At 31.3% G+C, this 21,499-nt stretch overlaps 4 protein-coding genes and 1 pseudogene across 8 annotated transcripts in view; all 5 read right to left on the bottom strand.

Moving 5' to 3' along the window:
• Positions 1 to 1,902: 1,902 nt before the first annotated feature.
• LOC111636953 lies at positions 1,903 to 9,557 on the bottom strand. The gene is made up of 6 exons (XM_023382335.1): positions 9,482 to 9,557; positions 8,083 to 9,387; positions 7,815 to 7,967; positions 6,929 to 6,978; positions 3,541 to 3,655; positions 1,903 to 3,474 (listed from the first exon to the last, which is right to left on the bottom strand). Exons 1-6 carry the CDS (start codon positions 9,555 to 9,557, stop codon positions 2,192 to 2,194), a joined length of 2,982 nt encoding a protein of 993 aa, XP_023238103.1. The 3' UTR covers positions 1,903 to 2,191.
• Positions 9,558 to 10,660: 1,103 nt separating this feature from the next.
• Positions 10,661 to 11,312, bottom strand: LOC111636952. Its single transcript, XM_023382334.1, has 2 exons — positions 11,270 to 11,312; positions 10,661 to 11,124 (listed from the first exon to the last, which is right to left on the bottom strand). Exons 1-2 carry the CDS (start codon positions 11,310 to 11,312, stop codon positions 10,661 to 10,663), a joined length of 507 nt encoding a protein of 168 aa, XP_023238102.1.
• Positions 11,313 to 13,223: 1,911 nt separating this feature from the next.
• LOC111636965 (major facilitator superfamily domain-containing protein 6-like) lies at positions 13,224 to 20,324 on the bottom strand. 4 transcript variants are annotated; one of them, XM_023382354.1, is made up of 7 exons: positions 19,952 to 20,324; positions 18,635 to 18,822; positions 16,301 to 16,452; positions 14,794 to 15,912; positions 14,608 to 14,721; positions 14,370 to 14,522; positions 13,224 to 13,351 (listed from the first exon to the last, which is right to left on the bottom strand). In XM_023382354.1, the coding sequence occupies exons 3-7, from the start codon at positions 16,374 to 16,376 to the stop codon at positions 13,299 to 13,301; spliced, it is 1,515 nt and encodes a 504-aa protein (XP_023238122.1). In that variant the 5' UTR covers positions 16,377 to 16,452; positions 18,635 to 18,822; positions 19,952 to 20,324; the 3' UTR covers positions 13,224 to 13,298. The 4 variants fall into 4 exon arrangements, with proteins under 4 accessions (XP_023238122.1, XP_023238119.1, XP_023238121.1 ...); XM_023382351.1 differs by having other exon boundaries at positions 14,608 to 15,912; XM_023382353.1 differs by lacking the exon at positions 18,635 to 18,822 and having other exon boundaries at positions 14,608 to 15,912.
• On the bottom strand, positions 19,776 to 20,392 carry LOC111636950 (annotated as a pseudogene).
• Positions 20,391 to 21,499, bottom strand: part of LOC111636964 (major facilitator superfamily domain-containing protein 6-like) — a 15,780-nt gene continuing 14,671 nt past the window's right edge. For both annotated transcript variants that reach the window (XM_023382350.1, XM_023382349.1), the window contains exons 5-6: positions 21,249 to 21,401; positions 20,391 to 20,606 (exon numbers count right to left, since the gene is read on the bottom strand). In XM_023382350.1, the coding sequence (XP_023238118.1) occupies positions 20,557 to 20,606; positions 21,249 to 21,401 (203 nt within the window). In that variant the 3' untranslated portion in view covers positions 20,391 to 20,556. The remainder of the gene's footprint in view (positions 20,607 to 21,248; positions 21,402 to 21,499) is intronic.

Genomic DNA, 21,499 nt, shown 5'->3' with positions numbered 1-21,499 from the left:
CTAATTACAAATTGTTTATATTGAGTTATTGGGCTGCAATTTGAAATATGTTAGACCTATAAATTTTCACTGTCGTCCGTTTGTCTGTCCGTTGCCTGTCTTTCCTTAATCTCTACAACGTAGAAAATTGAGACCGTATACAGTAAGCTTAGAGGTTGGATGCCCCGATTAACTTTATACGAACCGGAAGACATATGATTGATTAATTAAAAATTGCTGCCCGGCTTTGTGACAATGACACAATAACATACAACAGATTTATTTGTTATCGAAACACAGCATTAAGTATAAAAAAGAAAGATCAGTGTTGAAATCGTGCACAGAACACAGTTTATGTCTTTATATAATGATACTTCCTCTACCATAGCCGGTTGGCATTATTATTTTTCTTTAATAAATTTGAAAATTTGTCACTTTAATTCATCTGTCAGCACACTTAAAACGGAGATTACTACTGTAAACAATTGCTTTCGATTTAATTTACAGGGTGTGATGAATAGGATGTCAAAGTTTATATCTTCTATAATCAATAACAGTTTTTAATGATGCTTTCTCGTAGTATCAGAGTGACTAATCAATAAATTTTTAATAATATTTACTTTAAACTATTGGCATTTAGAAGCCAATGATTTAAACTTACTTTAAACACGTTGCTAATTTTTAACTGTAGGGCATTTAGACGTTGCCATTATTAGAGATTCGATTTTATTTCATTAGCGAGGTTGCGGCCGAAGTTTTTAGGGAGGTTGCGGCCGACGTTTTCAACGCGAAAACGTGTACGTCGGACGTTCAACACCGCTTTCCTAAAGGCCTAGAAGTTTGGCAATGGTGTTTGGGACGTCGAGCATGATTCCACTGACTATCCAAACACCATTGTCAAACTTCTAGGCAAACTTATAGGAAAGCGGTGCTGAACGTCCGACGTACACGTTTTCGCGTTGAAAACGTCGGCCGCAACCTCCCTAAAAACTTCGGCCGCAACCTCGCTAATGAAATAAAATCGAATCTCTAATAATGGCAACGTCTAAATGCCCTACAGTTAAAAATTAGCAACGTGTTTAAAGTAAGTTTAAATCATTGGCTTCTAAATGCCAATAGTTTAAAGTAAATATTATTAAAAATTTATTGATTAGTCACTCTGATACTACGAGAAAGCATCATTAAAAACTGTTATTGATTATAGAAGATATAAACTTTGACATCCTATTCATCACACCCTGTAAATTAAATCGAAAGCAATTGTTTACAGTAGTAATCTCCGTTTTAAGTGTGCTGACAGATGAATTAAAGTGACAAATTTTCAAATTTATTAAAGAAAAATAATAATGCCAACCGGCTATGGTAGAGGAAGTATCATTATATAAAGACATAAACTGTGTTCTGTGCACGATTTCAACACTGATCTTTCTTTTTTATACTTAATGCTGTGTTTCGATAACAAATAAATCTGTTGTATGTTATTGTGTCATTGTCACAAAGCCGGGCAGCAATTTTTAATTAATCAATCATATGTCTTCCGGTTCGTATAAAGTTAATCGGGGCATCCAACCTCTAAGCTTACTGTATACGGTCTCAATTTTCTACGTTGTAGAGATTAAGGAAAGACAGGCAACGGACAGACAAACGGACGACAGTGAAAATTTATAGGTCTAACATATTTCAAATTGCAGCCCAATAACTCAATATAAACAATTTGTAATTAGTTATTGTTTAACACAAGCTATTGTAGCGGTTGTTAATTTCAAATACTCATTTATGTGTAGCAATACAAAAGAGCACAAATAATGTAAGTAAAATTNAGCGACACGCAACGGAGAAAAATTTCAACACGGGATAGGTTATATTTTTTCGTACATAATCGGTTATCCGAAAAATAAGTTATCCGAACTATCCCAATCCCCAATTGATTCGGATAAACGACGCTCTAATGTATTACTAGCGATTAGTACTCATATAATGTGTATAAATGTATATATAAATGGTTTTATCACATTCAGATCTTTCTCCTATTACTTAATTCTTTATTTGTTTATTTACTAAGGTAAAGGTCCCTTCCTGGTTACGCTACTGATTCTTAGAGGAATGATGTCAAATCATATTATTCTAACACAAGAAGCCTTGTTGCACCACAGATTTAATTTTTTAAAGCATTTTTAAATTTGCCTTTCGGTTCATCATTTTCGATTGAATTTTACTTACCCAATCCATGAAAAGCCGAACCTACAACTGTCTGTAAAGTAGCTTCTGTGCCAACAGGGGCATTACGTTTCGCATATGACGTAGCACTAGCATAAAAGAGTCCAAAGGAGGGACCTTGACTTAATTCGATTAAAATTATCCACCAAGGATTAAACAAAAACGATAAGGACAGAAACCAAATAGAAAATGAAATAAACGTTAAACACATGGAATTATCTTCGCCAATTTTTTTAATTATCCATCCAGAATAGAGCATGCAAGGCAATTCTGCTAATAGGCACTGCGTTGTTATAGTTAATCCCATTAACAAATTATCTGCACCTAAACCCTTTAAAAACCAATTGGTATAATTCCACTGAATGGCCGATAGACAACCCACATGAAACACAGCGATTACGAAGAAAGCAATATTAGGATCTTTAAACAATAGACCAACATTTTTAACAATATTATTCGAAGAAGGGGTCTTTTCAAGTACTGTCTGCGTGACGGCTGCAAAATCACACGTCATTAAAGCAAACATTAAGAAAAAACAACACGAATAATCAATGTATTCACTATTAGAAATATTGAATATATCGATTAGATAACCTGAAAGGACGGCACCTAAACCATAGCTTATGGTACCCCATATTCGCTGATTGCCATATTGATACAATTTTTCTTTTAATGATTGATAACAAGCAGCATCAGATAGAGAAATAAGTACATTAGTCATTATAAGGGAGAGGATCGTTAACAGAAGTAAAAGCCAAAACTGCTTCGACTTGTATATACTTTCCATTGATTGAACAGGACACGAACAAGTCATATTCGTTCTGAAAACGCATGAACTGTTTAAATTTGGGTCAAAACTATCATAATTTAGTTCCCCTCCATATAAGGTTGATGAAATATTAAGGCAATTATAAGGCTTTAACGTAATATTATAAGACAAGGAACATTGACAACCCTTAAAGCATTTGAAATTAGAATGAAATGCAAGGTTGTTTGATAAGACATACCTTTCCTCTTCTGTACATAAGAATGTAAATTCTTGAATGCCCACGTCTTTAGAGGGAATATAATTAATAAGAAAATAACTAGGCGTTTGAATTAGAATTAATAATAATATAATAGATTTAAGTTTTTTAAGACGATCAGATAACCAGCCAAATATAGGGCATACAAACATAGAAGTGAAAGGTACAATTGTATAAATGAGACCTATTGCTGTTGCACTTATTCCTAGTTGTTTAGCCACCAATGGAAGATATGGAAGAATTGTAGAAATTGCTATTAAAAAATTCGTAAAATAAATTAAGTAATTTGTTAATTTCATAATTTACAAATAAATCTTACCTGCAAAAAACATGAAATAATGGATTTTCATTGGTAAAAGTTGTAAATTAACCTTACAATCCATACTGTTTGCGTGTTGAACGTTACTCAAGTGTTTGACAATTGGTAACGATCTCTACGTAATAAACTATTTTCTATTGATATTCAGTAAACGTTCTTCTTATTAAAGGAGAAATTTCACAAAAAAAAACCCTATTTATATGCTTAAAAACTTGATATTAATACTTAAAATAATAATGCAAATCATCTTTGTGAAGTCGAATTGCCTTGATTAACGGCGAAGAAATGTAAGTTTATGGAGAAGAATTTAGCTTCTTGGCCTTTAAACTTTTCAACAAACCACTTAAAATGGCCGTTATTTATCATATGATAATTATAGATTTTTTATATTGATAATATACTTTCCTCCTTCAAGTTCCATTTAAAACGTGGGCAAATTAAATCACAAAAATTGATGACATTTAATTTAAAATCCTTTCTTTCACACACCTAGAAATAATATATATTAATTCTACATTAAGATAATAAATATTTTAAATTACTTCTAAGATTATTTATATAATAAATTCATTAAATCGTGTGTATGATAAGTTACGAGTCATTGTGTAAACAGAAATAAATATTTTATGAAATTTATAATAATTTGTTTATATTTTTATTCACAATGTTTAGTTAATTAAGATTATATACAAGTACAGTAGACCCCCCTATAACACTGTTGATAATTCCGTGTTATATGAATTCCACGACGTACAGTACGAGTCACTTAGATTTTACAAATACGTGAGCCGTACACAGCCCAGCAAACATATTTGTAAAATGTAAGTGACTCGTACAACATGGAATTCATATAACACGGAATTATCAACAGTGTTATAGGGGGTCTACTGTATAGATTTTTGTCCAAGTTCGAGTGGATAAAATCACTAAATACTGGTCGTGGGCTCGCGCCTCTTTAAAGGAATGGTCTATTTCTATTTGTAAAACGGGGGGTGCCTAGAGGGAGTATCCGAACAACTTATTAGGAAAAGTTGTTCTTCTAGATGTGTTGATTTTCCTTTTCCCTTTCTGCTTTCTCTTCCTCTCCTTTTCCTTCATTTTCTCACACTTTCACTTTCTCTCCCTTTCTTCTTCACCTTTTTGTCTTCTTTTCCCTTTACTCAGTCCCTCACTAAGTGTTTCACTACCTCCCTCTCTCTGATTTTCTTAATTCCCTTTTACAAATACGTGAGCCGTTCACAGCCCAGCAAACATATTTGTAAAATTAAGTGACTCGTATAACATGGAATTCATATAACACGGAATTATCAACAGTGTTATAGGGGGTCTACTTCGTTTTGATCAATCATGATTTTGTTCCGGGGAAAGTTTGATAAGACATAAACAATAGCTTTTGATGTAGATCCCCCGTTGTTCTAAAAGATGTTGTTCCCCCGGAACAACGTCTTTTAGTCCTTCTCTTTTGTCGATTAAGAATTATATGCATGGATAGAGTAGCATCTGTCATTTAACACCACTGAAAAAGAAGGAAACGACGTCATCCCTTCGTCTTTTTCTTCGCATGTTATCAGATTTATAACAATTAATTAATAATTTTTTATTGTAATTTGCTTCTTTGAATTATTTTTAACCAGCATTACTAAAAAAGAAAGGAAGGGAGGAAAAACAGGCGAAATTCCTTTACAACCAGGTGTCGAGTGTACACACACATCTCTGAGATGTGGGTGCAAAGGACGTCCTGTCTGGTAGTTAACAATTGTTCGTTGCATAACCAGACAAAACAAAAAGTGATATAAAATAGGCCTATATGTATAGTTTAAAATAAAATATAATTTCTAACTTATTATTTAAAGAGAATACATTATATTAATTTTATCAAAAGATATAAAAGCTACTTTTACTTTCCCAGTTGTTATATACAACAGAAAGAAGGTATGGCTATCGCTCAAGAAATCACCTCCCCCCAAGATTTTTTACATTTTTGGACTCGGGGAACTTAGAAACATCTAGAAATGCGAAGTTTTTCTGTATCTATTGATGTATGTGTGGGGGAGGTGGCACAATTTTGTTCACCCAATCTGAAGCTTAATAACTCCTGTGCCTTTTGTGAAATTTTGCGGGGAGGTTTATGTATTAGGGAAATTGATGCTGTTAAATTTTGGTGGTTAAAGGTCGAGGGGGTTGGGAGAAAAAGCTTTATATGAATTCCAATCGAATTAATTCTATTTATTTTGTTTAAAACAAAGTAATTTATTTAAAAATCCTCTCGTTATAATACTTTATTTGATTTACACGAAATCCTAAATGTGTATAATTTCCATCTATTTAACGTTGAGAATCATTTTGTAACGCGTATATTTAACAGGCAAATTATTCTCGAGATTTACGAAAGACAGACAGACAGACAAACCGATCTGCAAATTAAAAATTGCAGCCTAAATACAGTATTAAAGAATAAGTTACTAATGATAAACTTACCTGTAACTAAAAGAAAATAATACAGGCCTATATTTAATGGTAAAATTATTCTTATCTTCAATTATTTAATAATTGAATTTAAAATTATTCTGTTTTAAGGCACATTTTTGTTATTCGTTTCTATTTCTATATTCTCCATATTGTTTATAACACCATTAAATTGATTCTTCGTGAAGGAAGTTCACCATAACTACTTAATTTTAATACTGTAATGTGGCAGCCTTGACAGGAAAAGATATTTTATGTAAAAACTTTTTTATTTTTATCATTATTAAATGGTAAAAAGCTTTGTTTTCATGGTAAGTGTGAGTTTTATAAAAGAACGTATATGTTAATGACCAATAAAATCTTCATTATTTCGAGATACACCACTCCCTTCTATCTCCTCACCTTCTCCATCTTTTACCACCATTACAAGTTACCTCTCAATTTTCTGGTTAAGATAAAATGTAAAGGATTTTGTTGTAGCATTGTAGTCAAGTGTACTTGTTTGAACTTCTTAGAACACTAGACGAAGTCAAACATTAAGTGCGTGTATCAAATTCTGAAACACAACTTCTTTCTAACGAACTATTCAAAAATTGTAGTATTCTCCCGACAAAACATACATAAACCCTACCCGTATTCTAGTAAAATCAGTACAAATGCTTATTTTTATTGAAAAACATATCAAATCGCCTGTACAAGTACATTGTAAAGTGTAATCGTTTAATGATTACTTTTAGAATTAAACATTACACGTGGTAAATCGTCGTAATAAAATGTTTAATATATATTTTTTTCTTCTGTATTTAACTATACACGTATATATGTATGTATTTTCCCTGGCTTTTGTGCAGACTACACACTTTTCTTCTAATTATTTAATAATTTACTGGATCCTGGCCGAATCTGGTCAGATCCGTCTCTATTGTTTCTCAATTGTCTTTGTCATATCCATTCCTTTCTTTCTTTCTTCTTCTATGAATTTGTAAAGAAATTAATAAAATTAATTTATTAAATAATTAAAAGTAGATTTAAAACATAACAGTTTAATTAATAATATTAAAAAATGGGTTACATTCGTGCGTAAGTGCATGCATATGTAGATATGTACTGTACTGTGTGTAGATGCTTTAAAAACCTGTGTCAAATATAATTCGAACACTACTATATTTACGTATAAAAGAAATCCTCGGCCGAATTACTTAATAAATAATTATATTTTTATGGGTCCACATATGTTTTACAAGGCCCTACGATTTGGACAGCTGAAGGAATAACCCTATTGTGGAAGTTTGGCACCCGAAAGACAGAACCCGATGTATCTAGCCCTGTCTTTAGGGTACCAAATTGTGTGGTTAACCCCTTTCATTTTAGTCTAGCTGAGGTTCCGTTTTTTTTTAATCTGTGGAGAAATTAATAATCATATCCGTATAAAGAGACTAGACAGATAGCAAGGCAATTTTCTTCAGATATTGGGCTCAGTGGGATTTTAAAATTTGGCTTATTATGCAAAAAAACACGCGAAAACAATTGAATATTTTCATTTATCACCGGCCACAATATTTTCCTGCATCTCCTATATACTGATAATAAGTACTAATTACTTATTAAAGAAGCACTATTAAACTTTTCTTGAATATGTCCTGATTAAAATTACTACTATTCAAAAGAAGTTTTAATTTTTCATGAAAATTAATTGATCTGTAACACGTTTCAAGTGCCTTTCTCCGAGGATTGATATGGTAAGCCATAAGGAATGAAATTAAGTAATGAATTACATATGCAAACAAAAGAAATATACGAAAATTTACCGTTAATTACGGAATTCTCTCCTGATATAAATAGTGTAATGCATTTATATACTACAGCTGTAATTAAAGTGAAATATCCAACGAAACGGTACGTCATACGACCACCGAAATTATCAAAACCGAATCCTCCTAGTAAACTTCCGGTACCTATACCTAAAATTATACAAGACTCCGTTATATTCAGTACCAACCAATTTATAATTGAGAAAAAATATTCCTTCAATATTAATCTTTGATTTGTTCTTAAAAAAAAAATAAGATATTTTACCTAAACCATGAAATGCTGCTCCTAGAATCGTTTGCATAGTTGCTTCGGTTCCTGGTGGAGCCAAAAGTTTTCCATAAGAAGTCATGACTACTTGAAAAAGACCATATGCAGGACCTTGAAACAAATTAGCTATTAAAATCCACCATGGATTGTACATGAAAGAAGCGGTAAGACACCATATGGAATTTGAAACAAAAGCCATTGAGATACTGTTATCTCTTCCAATTTTTTTAATAATCCAACCGGATACGAACATAAAAGGGACTTCAGCACAGAAAATGTTAACAGCAGAAGTTACTCCCATTAATATTTTATTAGCACCCAGTTGTTCGAAATACCAAAAAGCGTAATTCCACATTAAACCATCGACTGCTCCTACAAGAAATACTGCAGTTATAAAGATAAAAGGATGAAGCGTTACGAATATCTTTCTAACATCTTTCAATATGTTTATTGAAGTTTTCTCCATCCTCATATCTGCGAAATGCAAAATGATAATGTTGATAAAATTTAAAGGTACCATGACATAGAAACAAATAGAAAAATCGGTTTTGTCTTCGTTTCCTTCATTTGCTAATTCAACCACGTATCCGGTAGCTAATTGTATAATTCCCCACCCAATAGAAAGCCATACTCTTTGTTTACCAAATTGATTAACTCTTCCTTCTAGAGATTCGTAGCAAGCAGTATCAGATATTGCTATGACTGCATCAGTGATAATAACAGGAATAGCTGTCAAGATAACGAATAGCCAATACTGATAATGGACAAATGAATTGTCATCTTCGTCTCCATCTACAAAGCATTTAAGTTGGCATTCTCCATTAAACTGAGAACAAATTGAAGATGTAAAATTATCGACTTGTAAATCTTGGTCATTGTTTAAAGTTAAATCTCTGGTAAAATTGAAAGAATTTTGTGAAAATACCTCGCTATTGTTCCATACAAAACATATTGCATGACATTGCAATGTGTTATTATATGTATTTGTTGATGAAATATTCGAATTTTTCGTGAAGTTTTTCGTGTTTTCATCGTCGCAATGAAATTTTATATCAGAGAAAATGATTTTCTCCTTTTCAATACGAGGAATAAAATTGACTGAAAAATAGAAAATTGATTGAATGATAATGAAAACCATGAGAATAAATTTAATTTTCTTGAATTTATCAGTGAGGAAACCGAAAAGTGGATTAAGTACAACAATGAAAAATGGAACTACGGTAAAAGTTAATCCTAATCCTGTAGCACTAATCCCAATATTTTTTGCTATTAATGGGAAGAAAGGTAAAACTGCACCAGTACCTGTAAAAAAATTAAAACAAAAAAGGGTGTAAAACGCATGTATAAAACTGTATAGTAATCAGTTAAGATATATATTTTTTTAAATTTAAATTACCTAATGCATAAAATACATAATGGAGTTTGATTGTTAACATTTTTCTGTTGATAGAACAATTGAAAGATCTTGCCATATTGAAGGATTTTCAAAAGCTCAGGTAATGAGAATGTCTTACTAATGAATTCTTTCTGATAATATATTCAAAATTGTTACATTAATAATAATAATTATAAGTACAATACATTTATAATACACGTACATTATATGATTTAATTGAGTGAAATAACGTATAATAAATATTTAAAAATGTGATACTGCTAATAATGTTAAAATTATTCTATATTATTTTGTCAGATAATGGAGGATTTTAAACGAACAGAGGATTTTAAAATCAAATTAAAATTAAAATGTATAAACATAAAAATATGATAACAGATGGAGACACACGTAGAGCCATTTTTCTCGTACTGTATGGATATTAGTGTGTGTAGGGGTGTACTATTTCGTTCACCCTGTTTGAAGCTTAATAACTCCTGTGTTTTTGTCCTGAAATTTCTGAAATTTTGAAGGAAGGTTTGTATATTAGGGGAATTTACGCTATTAAATTTTGGTGTTTAAACGTCGATGGAGGGGGAGAGAATTAAATTAATTAATAAAACTATATTGAAAAAAAAATAATACATATTTTATACTTACTACGATAATACTGGTACTTCGTGATGAAGTTCTAGAAAGAAGAGAAATGTCTAGTTAATTTTTTCAAGTTTTAAACAGTTTAATAAATATTTAACTTGAAGATTCTACATAGATAATAATTAGCCTATTGTAAACAGTGTTTATATTTCACTGAAGGTTATACGGTTTAAAATGTAAAAAAGTGATAATTGTTTTTATTTAAAATGTATGAATTAGGATTCTTATTCTATCCTATCCGTTTAATCTTGTCGACTCTCGGTCACTCTATGGATCAAAGCTCTCTATGCTTCTTTATCCTGCACAGCCTTCTTCAATTCCGTTATAGATAATTCAGTGTCACTTTTAATTGTGTCGAGCCACCGTGTCCTTATCGGTCTCGCGCTCTTTTCCCGCTAACCATCCCCAACATGACCGCCTTCTCAAGGGAGTTGGTTCTTATTATATGACCATAAAAGGGCAATTTCTGTTTGGTATTCTGGGCTTCCAGTGGATTTTCGGTTGTACTCTGTCTACGACAGTTTTATTGCTAATCCGCGCTGTTCATGGAATGCACAAAAGCCGTCTCCAACACCACAGTTCGAAAGCATCTATCTGTTGATCACTATTTTGACTTCCGTATTCTGTGCAGTAGTCATCATTTTTGTCTTCTTGGTGCTTAAGAAGCAGCTTTACCTTTGCACTTTCGTGCTTGACTCTCAGAAGCAGCTGCTCTAGATCTTCCTGACTTTCCGCCAGCAGCGTGGTATCATCCGCATATCGGAGATTATTGATGTTGCTGCCTCTAATTTTCACTCCAATGTTAGAGTCATTCAAATTTGCTTTCCTTATCGCCACATCTGCGTACAGATTGAATAGTGATGGTGAAAGGATACAGCCCTGGCTAGTACCCCTTCTGATCTTGAACCAGTCTGTGTAACCATATGGCGTTCTTACAGTGGCTTTTTGTCCAGTATGAGCTGGGTGAGATGCGGTGAGATTCCCATTTCCTTGAGACACTTCCACAACTTGTCATGATCAATACAATCGAAAGCTATTGAGTAATTAATGAAGCACATGTTTAGATCTTTTTGGTATTCCCTCACTGTTTCCATCGTCCAACGAAGATTAGCGATATGATCACGGTATACTTCTTCCTTTTCGGAAACTTGCCTGTACATCTGGCATCTCTCTGTCTATGGTTAAGTACATACATGTTGAATGATCGTGTTGATCAGGAAATTCATGACCATCTAGGCCTCACAGTTGCTTTACGAGCGATAAATGGTGTTCGGACTTTCTTCACATAAGTGAAACATTGTCTAATGAAGTCTTTCTGAGCTGCTGCTTCTATTTTCTTGCACTGCTCTTCTCAGAATTTTCCGTTATCTTTCCTGGATTCTTTTTGGAACTTTGCGTTTAATCTTTGCATTTCCTTTCGATTAGGATTAGGATTAATATTATTTAAATAGCATCTGGATGGTCTTCAGGCTTTAGGCAGTTTGATGCTCTGGAAATCCTCAAAATTTTGTGAATGATTTGCTCTGGATATGTCAGGATTTATCTCTCACCACTCAGTAAAATCCATAATGGACATTAAAAAGTATCCATTTGATATCCTTTTATTAATTCCAGTAACCAGGAGGATTCTCGCTTTATGTTGGGCATATAAGAATTTTCCTTGAGACATGGTGGCTATATCTCAGTATTAGACACGTGAAGAAAACCCTGAAAGCTCTATAGTCCGGCCCACTGGTCTGGTGAGAACCTGCAATTAATTACCAGTATTCAGCAGTTTTATTCACTAGTGGACGAATGTAAAATGGTGGCTGGCAGATAGAATGCCAAATGTTCAAGTGTGATAAACGATAAACGAAATGGTTTATCGTATATTATTTTACACACGATAAACTATTCAAATGGCGATGTAGAGTTTCCGCCATTTTATTAGCCTGTTGATTTTTGGGGCCAACAAAAATAGTATTGTTTTTTCCATTTTTAATTCTTATCGTTTTGCAAGCAGTAGAAGGCCTTTTTTCTTCATACTAATCGTAAATTTGTCCAGGCTCACCATAGGGTAGACTCGATATTGAGAGACAAAGGCATATACCACGAAACCCTTCTTTACACTACGTTTGCTTAAATAAACGGATAAAAAGTTATTATACTAACATTAAATATGGTGAAACCACATAATAAATATGGCAAATATGATGATTTGAGTGGTTCAAACCTTAATATTATTGATAAATTAATTTTAAATTTACTTACGTCTCAGTTAATTAATTAATTTATAAATGATAAAAGAAAACATCTTTCTTACCACGTATATTTTTCTCCCTGCAAGATACTAAAATGATTACTTAATATTAAATTGCTATCTTTCCCGTCTATACAAGTTTTTTTTTTTTCATTTTATACGTCATACGCGTGTGTGTTAACCTTGTATTTAACTATTTTCTAAAGTATATGTTACGATCTATCACAATTACTTTTTTTCTTCTTGCTATCATTACTTTAATTCAATTTTCTTTATACTCTGCACTTTCTATACGTGAATTTTAAGTGTTAAACATAAACGCCTACACATAATTTATGTAACTATTTCTAACATTAATCAATTAAAATATAATTATTTTAAATGCAGTACGAGGAAGCAGTTTTAATGTATCTTTCCTTCAAACACAATCAAGTTCTATAGGCATTCATAAAATTAGTCAAAATTAGTTATTTTCATTGCTTGTCTGATGACAAACACACAAAATTACCTTCAATTGAGACCATATTGCAATACCTAGGAGCTTTAAATCAGGGTATTTGGGAACCATTCGATATAATTTTCATCCTTTATATAGCTTCCACCAAATTATATGCTCTCCACCTCAAATTATTAGTAGCTTGCCCCTGTACATCATACTTTTCCTTTAACAATAGAGTCGTGTCGGTCATCTATCTAACTCCTTTCTCGAGATTAAGGAAGGACAGACAGGCAGACTGGTGACGGTAGTGTACAATTTATAGGTCTACAAATTGTAGCCCAAAAAGTACGCGTGATAAATTATCATAGAATTATTTATTTATTTATTTTTTAATAATTTTTACAATATATTCTTATGCATGCAGTGAAAGAAAGGTGATGACAAAGTGTTGAATTATTTAATAATTTACTGGATCCTGGATGAATCTATATTCTGATGTGTCTCTATTGTTTTCCAGTTGTCTTTGTCATATCCATTCGTTTGTTTCTTTCTTCTTCTATAGATTTATAAAGAAATTAATAAAATTAATTTCGTTTTAATAAAGTAAATTAAATTAAAATATTAATTAAAATTAGATTTAAAAAATATATATAAAATATTTTACTTAAATTAATTATATTGAGCTTCATTCATGTGTAAATGCATGAATGTATGTACAGTACAGTACTTGTGTAAATGTGTGGAGTAATAGTATAATTGAAACACTTTATATTTACATATAAGAGATGTTATTCGTTAATAAATAAATACGTTAAATCTAGATATAGAGCTGTCTTAAATAAAGTCACCCTCGAAAAGATTCGATCTTTCACGTAAATATTAAATAAAGAATCATAATATACCCGAAATAATAGTGACCAAAAGAGTGTTGAACGGGTAAGGTATCACGGACAGACTGCCCATGAGAAATTTCTATGTGGTCCCTCCAAAGCAGATTAAAATTTTCCATTTGGGACCTGTCAGAACCCTTTATTTCTCCCCTACACTCTCATAATAAATATTAATTACTTATTAACCTATTAGTTTACTTTGAATGTTTGTGGAGTTTTTTCGCTGTATTTTTAGTGTTTGGTTATAAACATAATTGAAGAAATGGAAACACTCCTCCCATTCTTTACAATAGGGGTTTTTCCACTTCCTCAATAAGAATCAAATGAGAAGCAATTGTCTAAACATATCATCATAACATACCGAGAGGGTTATTTGTGAGAAAGCCAAATACACTACTTAGTGACGTTAATAAACGGAAGATACCATATCACTTCTCACTAACATGCAGTAGTCATAAATGCAATTTTCATTTTATTATACAGTATACATATTTATTGTTTGGAGCATTTAATTGTGTTATTTTTATCTGAAAATATATGTATTTGCTATACAGTTTTATCGAAATGGGTATTGTTTACGATATGGGAGAAATTGGTTCCGACTACGAAAAATTCAGAGTTGAAATGGCCTCATGGAAAGCATTAAATTCGAAGTATGAAGTATCATTGTGTGTAGAAATTTACCTTTAATTACGGTATTTTCTCCTGCTATAAATAGTGTAATGCATTTATATACTGCAGCTGTAATTAAAGTGAAATATCCAAGAAAACGGTAAGTCATTCGACCACCGAAATTATCAAAACTGAATCCTCCTAGTAAACTGCCGGTACCTATACCTGAAATTATACAATATATAAAGACTTCGTTGTATACATTATCAATCAATTTATAATTAAAAAAAATATTTATTCTTTATTTTACCTAAACCATGAAACGTTGCTCCTAGAATCGTTTGCATAGTTGCTTCTGTTCCCGGAGGAGCCACGAGTTTTCCATAAGAAGTCATGACTGCTTGAAAAAGACCATATGCAGGACCTTGAAATAAATTAGCTATTAAAATCCACCAAGGATTGTACATAAACGAAGCAGTGAAACACCATACAGAACTTGATAGAAAAGCCATTGAAATACTGTTATCTCTTCCAATTCTTTTAATAATCCAACCGGATACGAACATAAAAGGAACTTCAGCAAATATAACATTAACGGCTGAAGTTATTCCCATAAATATTTTGTTAGCACCCAGTTGTTCGAAATACCAAAAAGCATAATTCCACAACATACCATTGATTGCCCCTATAAAAAATACTGCAATTATGAAAATAAAAGGATGAAGTTTTACAAATATCTTTCTAACATCTTTAAATATGTTTCTTGAAGTTTTTTCCTTTTTCATATCTGTAAAACTAACAACGATAATGTCGATAAATTTTAAAGGTAGCATGACATAGAAACAAATAGAAAAATCTGTTTTGCCATCGTTTCCTTTATTTGCTAATTCAACCACGTATCCGGTAGTTAATTGTATAATTCCCCACCCAATAGAAAGCCATACTCTTTGTTTACCAAATTGATTAACTCTTCCTTCTAGAGATTCGTAGCAAGCAGTATCAGATATTGCTATAATTGCATTAGTAATTACAACGGGAATAGCTGTTATGATAACGAATAGCCAATACTGATAATGGACAAATGAATTGTCTTCTTCGTCTCCATCTACAAAGCATTTAATTTGGCATTCTTTATTAAACTGAGAACAAATTGAAGATGTAAAATTATCGATTTGTAAGTCTTGGTCATTGTTTAAAGTTAAATCTCTGGTAAAATTGAAAGAATTTTGTGAAAATACCTCGCTATTGTTCCATACAAAACATATTGCACGACATTGCAATGTGTTATTATATGTATTTGTTGATGAAATATTCGAATTTTTCGTGAAGTTTTTCATGTTTCCATCGTCGCAATGAAATTTTATATCAGAGAAAATGATTTTCTCCTTTTCAATACGAGGAATAAAATTAATTGAAAAATAGAAAATTGATTGAATGGCAATGAAGAACATGAGAATAAATTTAATTTTTTTGAATTTATCAGTGAGGACACCGAAAAGGGGATTAACTATTATAGTGAAAAATGGAACTACAGCGAATGTTAATCCTAATCCTGAAGCACTAATCCCAATATTCTTTGCTATTAATGGGAAGAAAGGTAAAACTGCACCAGTACCTGTAAAAAATTAAAAAAAAATATAAAGAAAAATATAAACCTATTTAGAAGATTAATTTTTATTAATTAAATAATAATAAATAACTATAAACTTCGTTAGCTTTATCGTTATAAGTACAGACTCATCATATACCTTTTCGAATCTACTGTTTAAAGGTGTTTTCTTTTGTTATACAGTATAATGCCATAATGTCGAATATGTGTAACCTGTCTGAAGAGGGGTGTTGGATAGGTCGAAATGGATTCCAGAATATCTTCAGTTAATTCAATAAAAATCGAAAAGGTGTATGATGTATTTGTATTATAACGGTAAAGCCAATGAGGTTTATAGTTATTTATTACTATTTAATTGATTAAACTTATATTAATGAATTTTTGTTTAAATTACCCAATGCATAGAAGAGATAATGGAGTTTCATTGGTAACATTTTTCTGTTGATGGAACAATTGAGTGATGTTATCATTTTGAAGGATTTTCGAAAACTCGGATGATCAAATCTTCTTACTAATGAATTATTTCTGATGATATATTCGGAATTTCTATATTAAGAGAGACAAAAGGATAAACATAGTTAACTGTTACCAGAATAAAGACATTGAAGAATAATTAAGAATATATTTTCTTAATGACAAAATTAATGTGTATGGAGAAAACTGGGAAGTTTTCTCCATAATCTTTCGTCAGTTCAATGACCAAAAGTAATTAATGGATGGTCAAATCCTGATATCTGTCGCGACCAGTCCTTTACTTGGCTGCCCCTATTTTAGACTTGGCCAAACCAGGAAGGAGACTAATAAATACATAAATAAATGAAATTTCACATATCGGGTTTGGTCCTTGCCACGCTCCGAGTGTGTGGAAACTTTTAAATCATTGACAGGTATACTAAAAGGCCCTCCTAGTGCCTACTGAACGGACCAAATGGCCAAGTTAATATAAGCATCCTGATCCTGGGTGTGGCCACCAGTGTCAGAGTGAAAAATACCACCAAATAACGGTACAATAGTTGGTCGTGGGTTTGGGCCTCGTCAACGAGCTGGCCACGTGGAGTTTTTCGTGTTTTCTTCACGTTTATAATACCTAAATAGGGGTCAGATTCACATAAAAGACCTCCCGGGATGCAATCCTCTCTTCGACCATGTGTCGCGTTACCGTAACGGCGTAAACAAATAAACCGAACCAACCCCATTGTGGACCAAACACGTAATGGGTATGATTAAAATGACCTTAGTGCTTAAAGAATGTAAAGATTTTTTAATCTACAGAAAAATTATAGGGGTTTAGCATGATGATGCAGATTTCATATTGTTTTTTTATTTTTATTTTGTAGGGGAGCTGTATTAATATTGTTATATTCTAATTATTTTAATACTTTTTAACTTGTTTCTGCCCACATACAAGATAAACTAAAGGTATTAACTGATATAATCCAGTTGGGGTATATAAGTTGAAGTTCATTATAGCCTAAGTGTTATCTTACTCCCAAATGTATTGTACAATAAACATATTATTAAATGTATAAAACAATTTTTATATTATATTAACATCATTACTTACAATTTTTTCAGCCATTAAAAATTTTCATCAATAAGTGAAGGTGAATCGTGTTATTATTGTGTTTAATTTTGATACATATATTCTTTCATATTTGGTTTGTCAAAGATAAGGCCAAACACACATTTTTTTCGTCTAAGGGTGTTTCAAATATGTTTAAGAATTGTCCGTTTTTTTATATATAAAAACGAATGATATCATTTATCTTGTTTAAAATGTCTAGTATTATCTAAGTAATGCGAATCTGTGAGGGCGAGAGCGATGGGAAAGAGAGTCCTATTTCGGAAAGATCTTTTACATAATCTCCCGAGGGACAACTTTCCCTACAATCTACCCTATATATCTAAAGACGGCCAAACATAGGCGAAAACTTCTCGAGAGCGAAGCAAAGGTCATATGTTAACGCAAAAGAGACAAGGGAAAAAACACTACTTCGGGAGGCAACTAATTTGCCTCCGAAGTAGTGCTTTTTGTTGATTATTTGGAGCCAAGTCCCCTCACGATCGAGCAATGTCTAAAAGTCTACCCTGCTTAAAAACTGCCGAAAAGCGAAGGAAAGGTCAAATATCACAGCTAGAAAACAATAGGAAAAGCGAGGTTTCCGAGGCGCCTAATTTGCCTACTCCTCTTACGACTCCATCATCGCCTCCCGTTTCAACTGTCTAAAAAATATATTAAAAAAACGACAAATTCTGTGCAGGGATGGCAAAGGTCAAAGTTGAAACTGCAAAAATCTAACAAAAACTAGAGTTATTTCCTTTTAATTGCATAATCTCGCGCATTCTTCACTCGTGGATTATCACATGTCGATATCTATTATCTAAGTATTGTTTATGCCATTTAATTAACTTTAGTTTTGGGTAATCATTCAATGTAAACTTTTATATCCAGATTTTTTAATTCTTTTTAATTTTCATAATTTATCAAGTGCTGGGATAGTTCTTCTTCATCCCTTACTCATGCAGTAAGACCCACCTATAATGTAACTTGTAACCAGTCCTACAGTCTATAGTATACAGTACAGTCTATAATATAACCATATAGTATATATTACAAACTACATGACATAATTAACAATAAGCTCCTTACAGGCCCTACAATATGCTGAAACTTTAATTTACGGCAGCATAGAAATGTATTCAATAAAATAATAATAATAATTCTTACCAGCTTTTCGTTGGTCCTCTGTACTTTGATTGCTATACTTTCCTATGTTTTACTGAAGATAGTTTGTCCTGTATGTATATTTACACTGTTTTGTTGAAGAATTTTCGCTTTATATCTCAAAATAAAATATTTAAATGGGTCCAAGTGTCTTTTAAAGCAGTAGACTTTGATCTTCACAGAAATTTTCGCTACACAATTATCAATTGTGTAGTGAAATAATGTAGAATTCTTTCCCGATTATATATTATTTTTTCAATAATTTTCATATATACGTACATTTTTAGGTACATAAATAAGATTTAAACATAAATTTCAAATACACAATACAATAATAATAATATGCCTATATTATTTTACACATGAACGAAAACAATATCAACATTTTTTTTAAGCTTTAAAATAAATAATAAATTTTAATTATAATTCTTAATAATTGAATTAAGTTATGTTAATTTACACGCGTATTTAAATTAACCAATAAGAACGGGAGATATGAGAAAATTCGTTATTTCTATTTTTGAAATTGACCAATCACGTTATATAATGCTTTAAAAGTTATTTGAGCTAAAAAAACCGCTAAGAATTGTCCGTTTTTAACAAGTTTTCGTTTTATAATAATTATTTTTATAATAATTTAGTCAATCTAGAGAATTGGGGAAAAGGTAGAGATATTGTATTACTATCCAGACAATGAAATTATAATCTTAACAGAAGAAAAATGTGATAAACTACTGTGTAACTTGTCACTTAGAAGTCGATATGCCGTTACGATTTAAAATTTAGGTGCTGTTACACCGAAATATTCCGCTCAATATAAATCAAACAATAGGCTTTCGTATTAGACAGGTTTTCGAATTATAAATAATAGTACTTTAAGTAGCAAATCATTTCGTTCCGCTTAAACAAATTTTTGCTTTAAATTATCTCATAAATTAGTATCTTAAAAAAAGATAGTAATAATTTATAAGAGAATACAATACAATAAATACTGTACAAACTGAATACCGAATGTTTTCCTATTTAGACAGGTTATTTTTAACACCGAAAAAATCGCTACGTTTCGAAGAATTTTTACCATTTACACAGGTTTTATAGTAATTAATTCCTTTTATATTAACGGAATATACTATAAAATTTCCGATTTTACTGTATATTTTGATCAGTCAAGCAAATATGAGTCAGTCGCATGACTTAAGAGAAATGCAGTGTTATAGAGAAAAGAAGGAAAGTGTTAGTTTGATTAATTGGACATTCGGTTAAGCGAAATTCTACTACATAAAATACTACCACAAATTACACTTGTGAAAGTTTACTTACCTATTTACAATGGAAAGTTCGATTCGTCTATTTATTACTTTCTCTAACCTAATGACAATGCATTATTACATGAGAAAGTGTTCATGGTGTAGAACAGATCACGAAGAAACTGCGGGTAGTTAAAAGTAATTCATAATTAACTATGCCTTTGTGATAGTAATTTAAACTTTCCATCAGCTGGACGTTCATTTAGAAAGGTAGAACTGAAGAATTGCATTCATGGTTCCACGGAAATGTTTATCATTTTCATGAAAATTTGATACAACTTTTCGTATTTTTACTTTCTTATAATAACATTCGTAAGTACAAGTTTTTCGATAGAAAATAATATTTTCGCTCTGTACTTTCTAAGCTGTTATTTAATACATTAGAAGTGTCATTTTACGGGTTAATCAAATTCCAAAAACTTCGACAATTATTCTTAATATACTACTTGCACATTGCTTCTTTGTAAATTTAAAACGTTTATTAGTTTTTAAAATAATTATAATACATATTTTAATGTATTAACAAGTTGACAATATTGATACAATGTTTTAAGATATTTATTTTCGTCTATTTAACGAAAATTTAGCATTATTTGTATTCAATTAACGGTGGTCTGATCAGCTGCAATCTTCAATCTTTGGCTTTTCTGCTTCTACTTCTTTAGTTTCTAATAAAGGAAATTTCATCTTAAACAATTATNTTTCAATAAAAATATTTTGTTATATGAAATAATTTGTTATTTTAAATAATTATGTTAAACACAGCATCAGCATTTTGCAAAATTATCTGATATTATTGACAAATCTGATTGAATGGATTATGAAGAATTCCAAAGTAGAGTTTGAAAATGAAGAAATTATATTTTCATAGAAGAAAATTTAAAGTATTATAATATAAGTACTTTCAAGTACTATTCAGTTATCTTCAGGACATGAAATCCTAAAATTAAAACAAAAACTGCAAAGTTAAAGCAGAATATCATCACAATGTTGGGGTGCAATTTTTAATCATATTTTTTAAATTAATTTAATTTAAATTATATTCTCTTCACCTCAAATTCGTACTTCATAGAGTTTTTCACCTGTCTAACACTTAAATAGGGGCTAATTTCACATGGAATGCTTTCCTAGGAAGATTTGTGTATTAGGGGATTGATGCTATTTAAATTTTGCTGATTAATTAAAGGTCGAGGGGTTGGGGAGTTAATTTAGATCCTAATCGAAATACGTATTATTGTTACTACACAAAATAGTAATTATTAAATGTATAATTAATTTATTACTGTTAGAAATATAAACAAAAAGAATACCTTTAATAACTGAATTTTCTCCAGCTATAAATAACGTAACACATTTATATACAGCGGCGCAACATAATCCAGAATATCCTGCAATGCGATAAGTCATACGACCACTATATTTATCGAAACCAATTCCTCCCAATAAACTTCCCACTCCTACACCTGAAAACAAAATAATCAATTTAATTATTATAATTTGTGTACCGGCAATAATTATAAATACAGTCGACCCCCTATAACACTGTTGATTATTCCGTTTT

This window comes from Centruroides sculpturatus, unplaced genomic scaffold (assembly GCF_000671375.1).
Source record: "Centruroides sculpturatus isolate CEXI.00-Female unplaced genomic scaffold, Cexi_2.0 scaffold1032, whole genome shotgun sequence".
NCBI classification, from domain to species: Eukaryota; Metazoa; Arthropoda; class Arachnida; order Scorpiones; family Buthidae; genus Centruroides; species Centruroides sculpturatus.
Note: the sequence above shows the minus strand (reverse complement) of the source record. Positions and strands in the feature narration are given on the sequence as shown.

Excerpts from the sequence above, each read along its gene's own strand:
- LOC111636952 (XM_023382334.1), bottom strand. The coding sequence starts at position 11,312 with ATGTATGTACTTAACCATAGACAGAGAGATGCCAGATGTACAG. Across the intron at positions 11,125-11,269 it reads GAGAGATGCCAGATGTACAG|TTGTGGAAGTGTCTCAAGGA; the intron begins GCAAGTTTCCGA and ends GATCATGACAAG.
- LOC111636965 (XM_023382351.1), bottom strand. The coding sequence starts at position 16,376 with ATGATAACATCACTCAATTGTTCCATCAACAGAAAAATGTTACCAATG. Across the intron at positions 15,913-16,300 it reads TTATCTCTTCTATGCATTGG|GTACTGGTGCAGTTTTACCT; the intron begins GTAATTTAAACA and ends AATTTTTTACAG. Across the intron at positions 14,523-14,607 it reads AGCAACGTTTCATGGTTTAG|GTATAGGTACCGGCAGTTTA; the intron begins GTAAAATAAAGA and ends GTATAATTTCAG.
- LOC111636953 (XM_023382335.1), bottom strand. The coding sequence starts at position 9,557 with ATGGCAAGATCTTTCAATTGTTCTATCAACAGAAAAATGTTAACAATC. Across the intron at positions 9,388-9,481 it reads TTATGTATTTTATGCATTAG|GTACTGGTGCAGTTTTACCT; the intron begins GTAATTTAAATT and ends ATTTTTTTACAG. Across the intron at positions 6,979-7,814 it reads AGAGAATTCCGTAATTAACG|AAGAAGAAAGAAAGAAAGGA; the intron begins GTAAATTTTCGT and ends ACAAATTCATAG.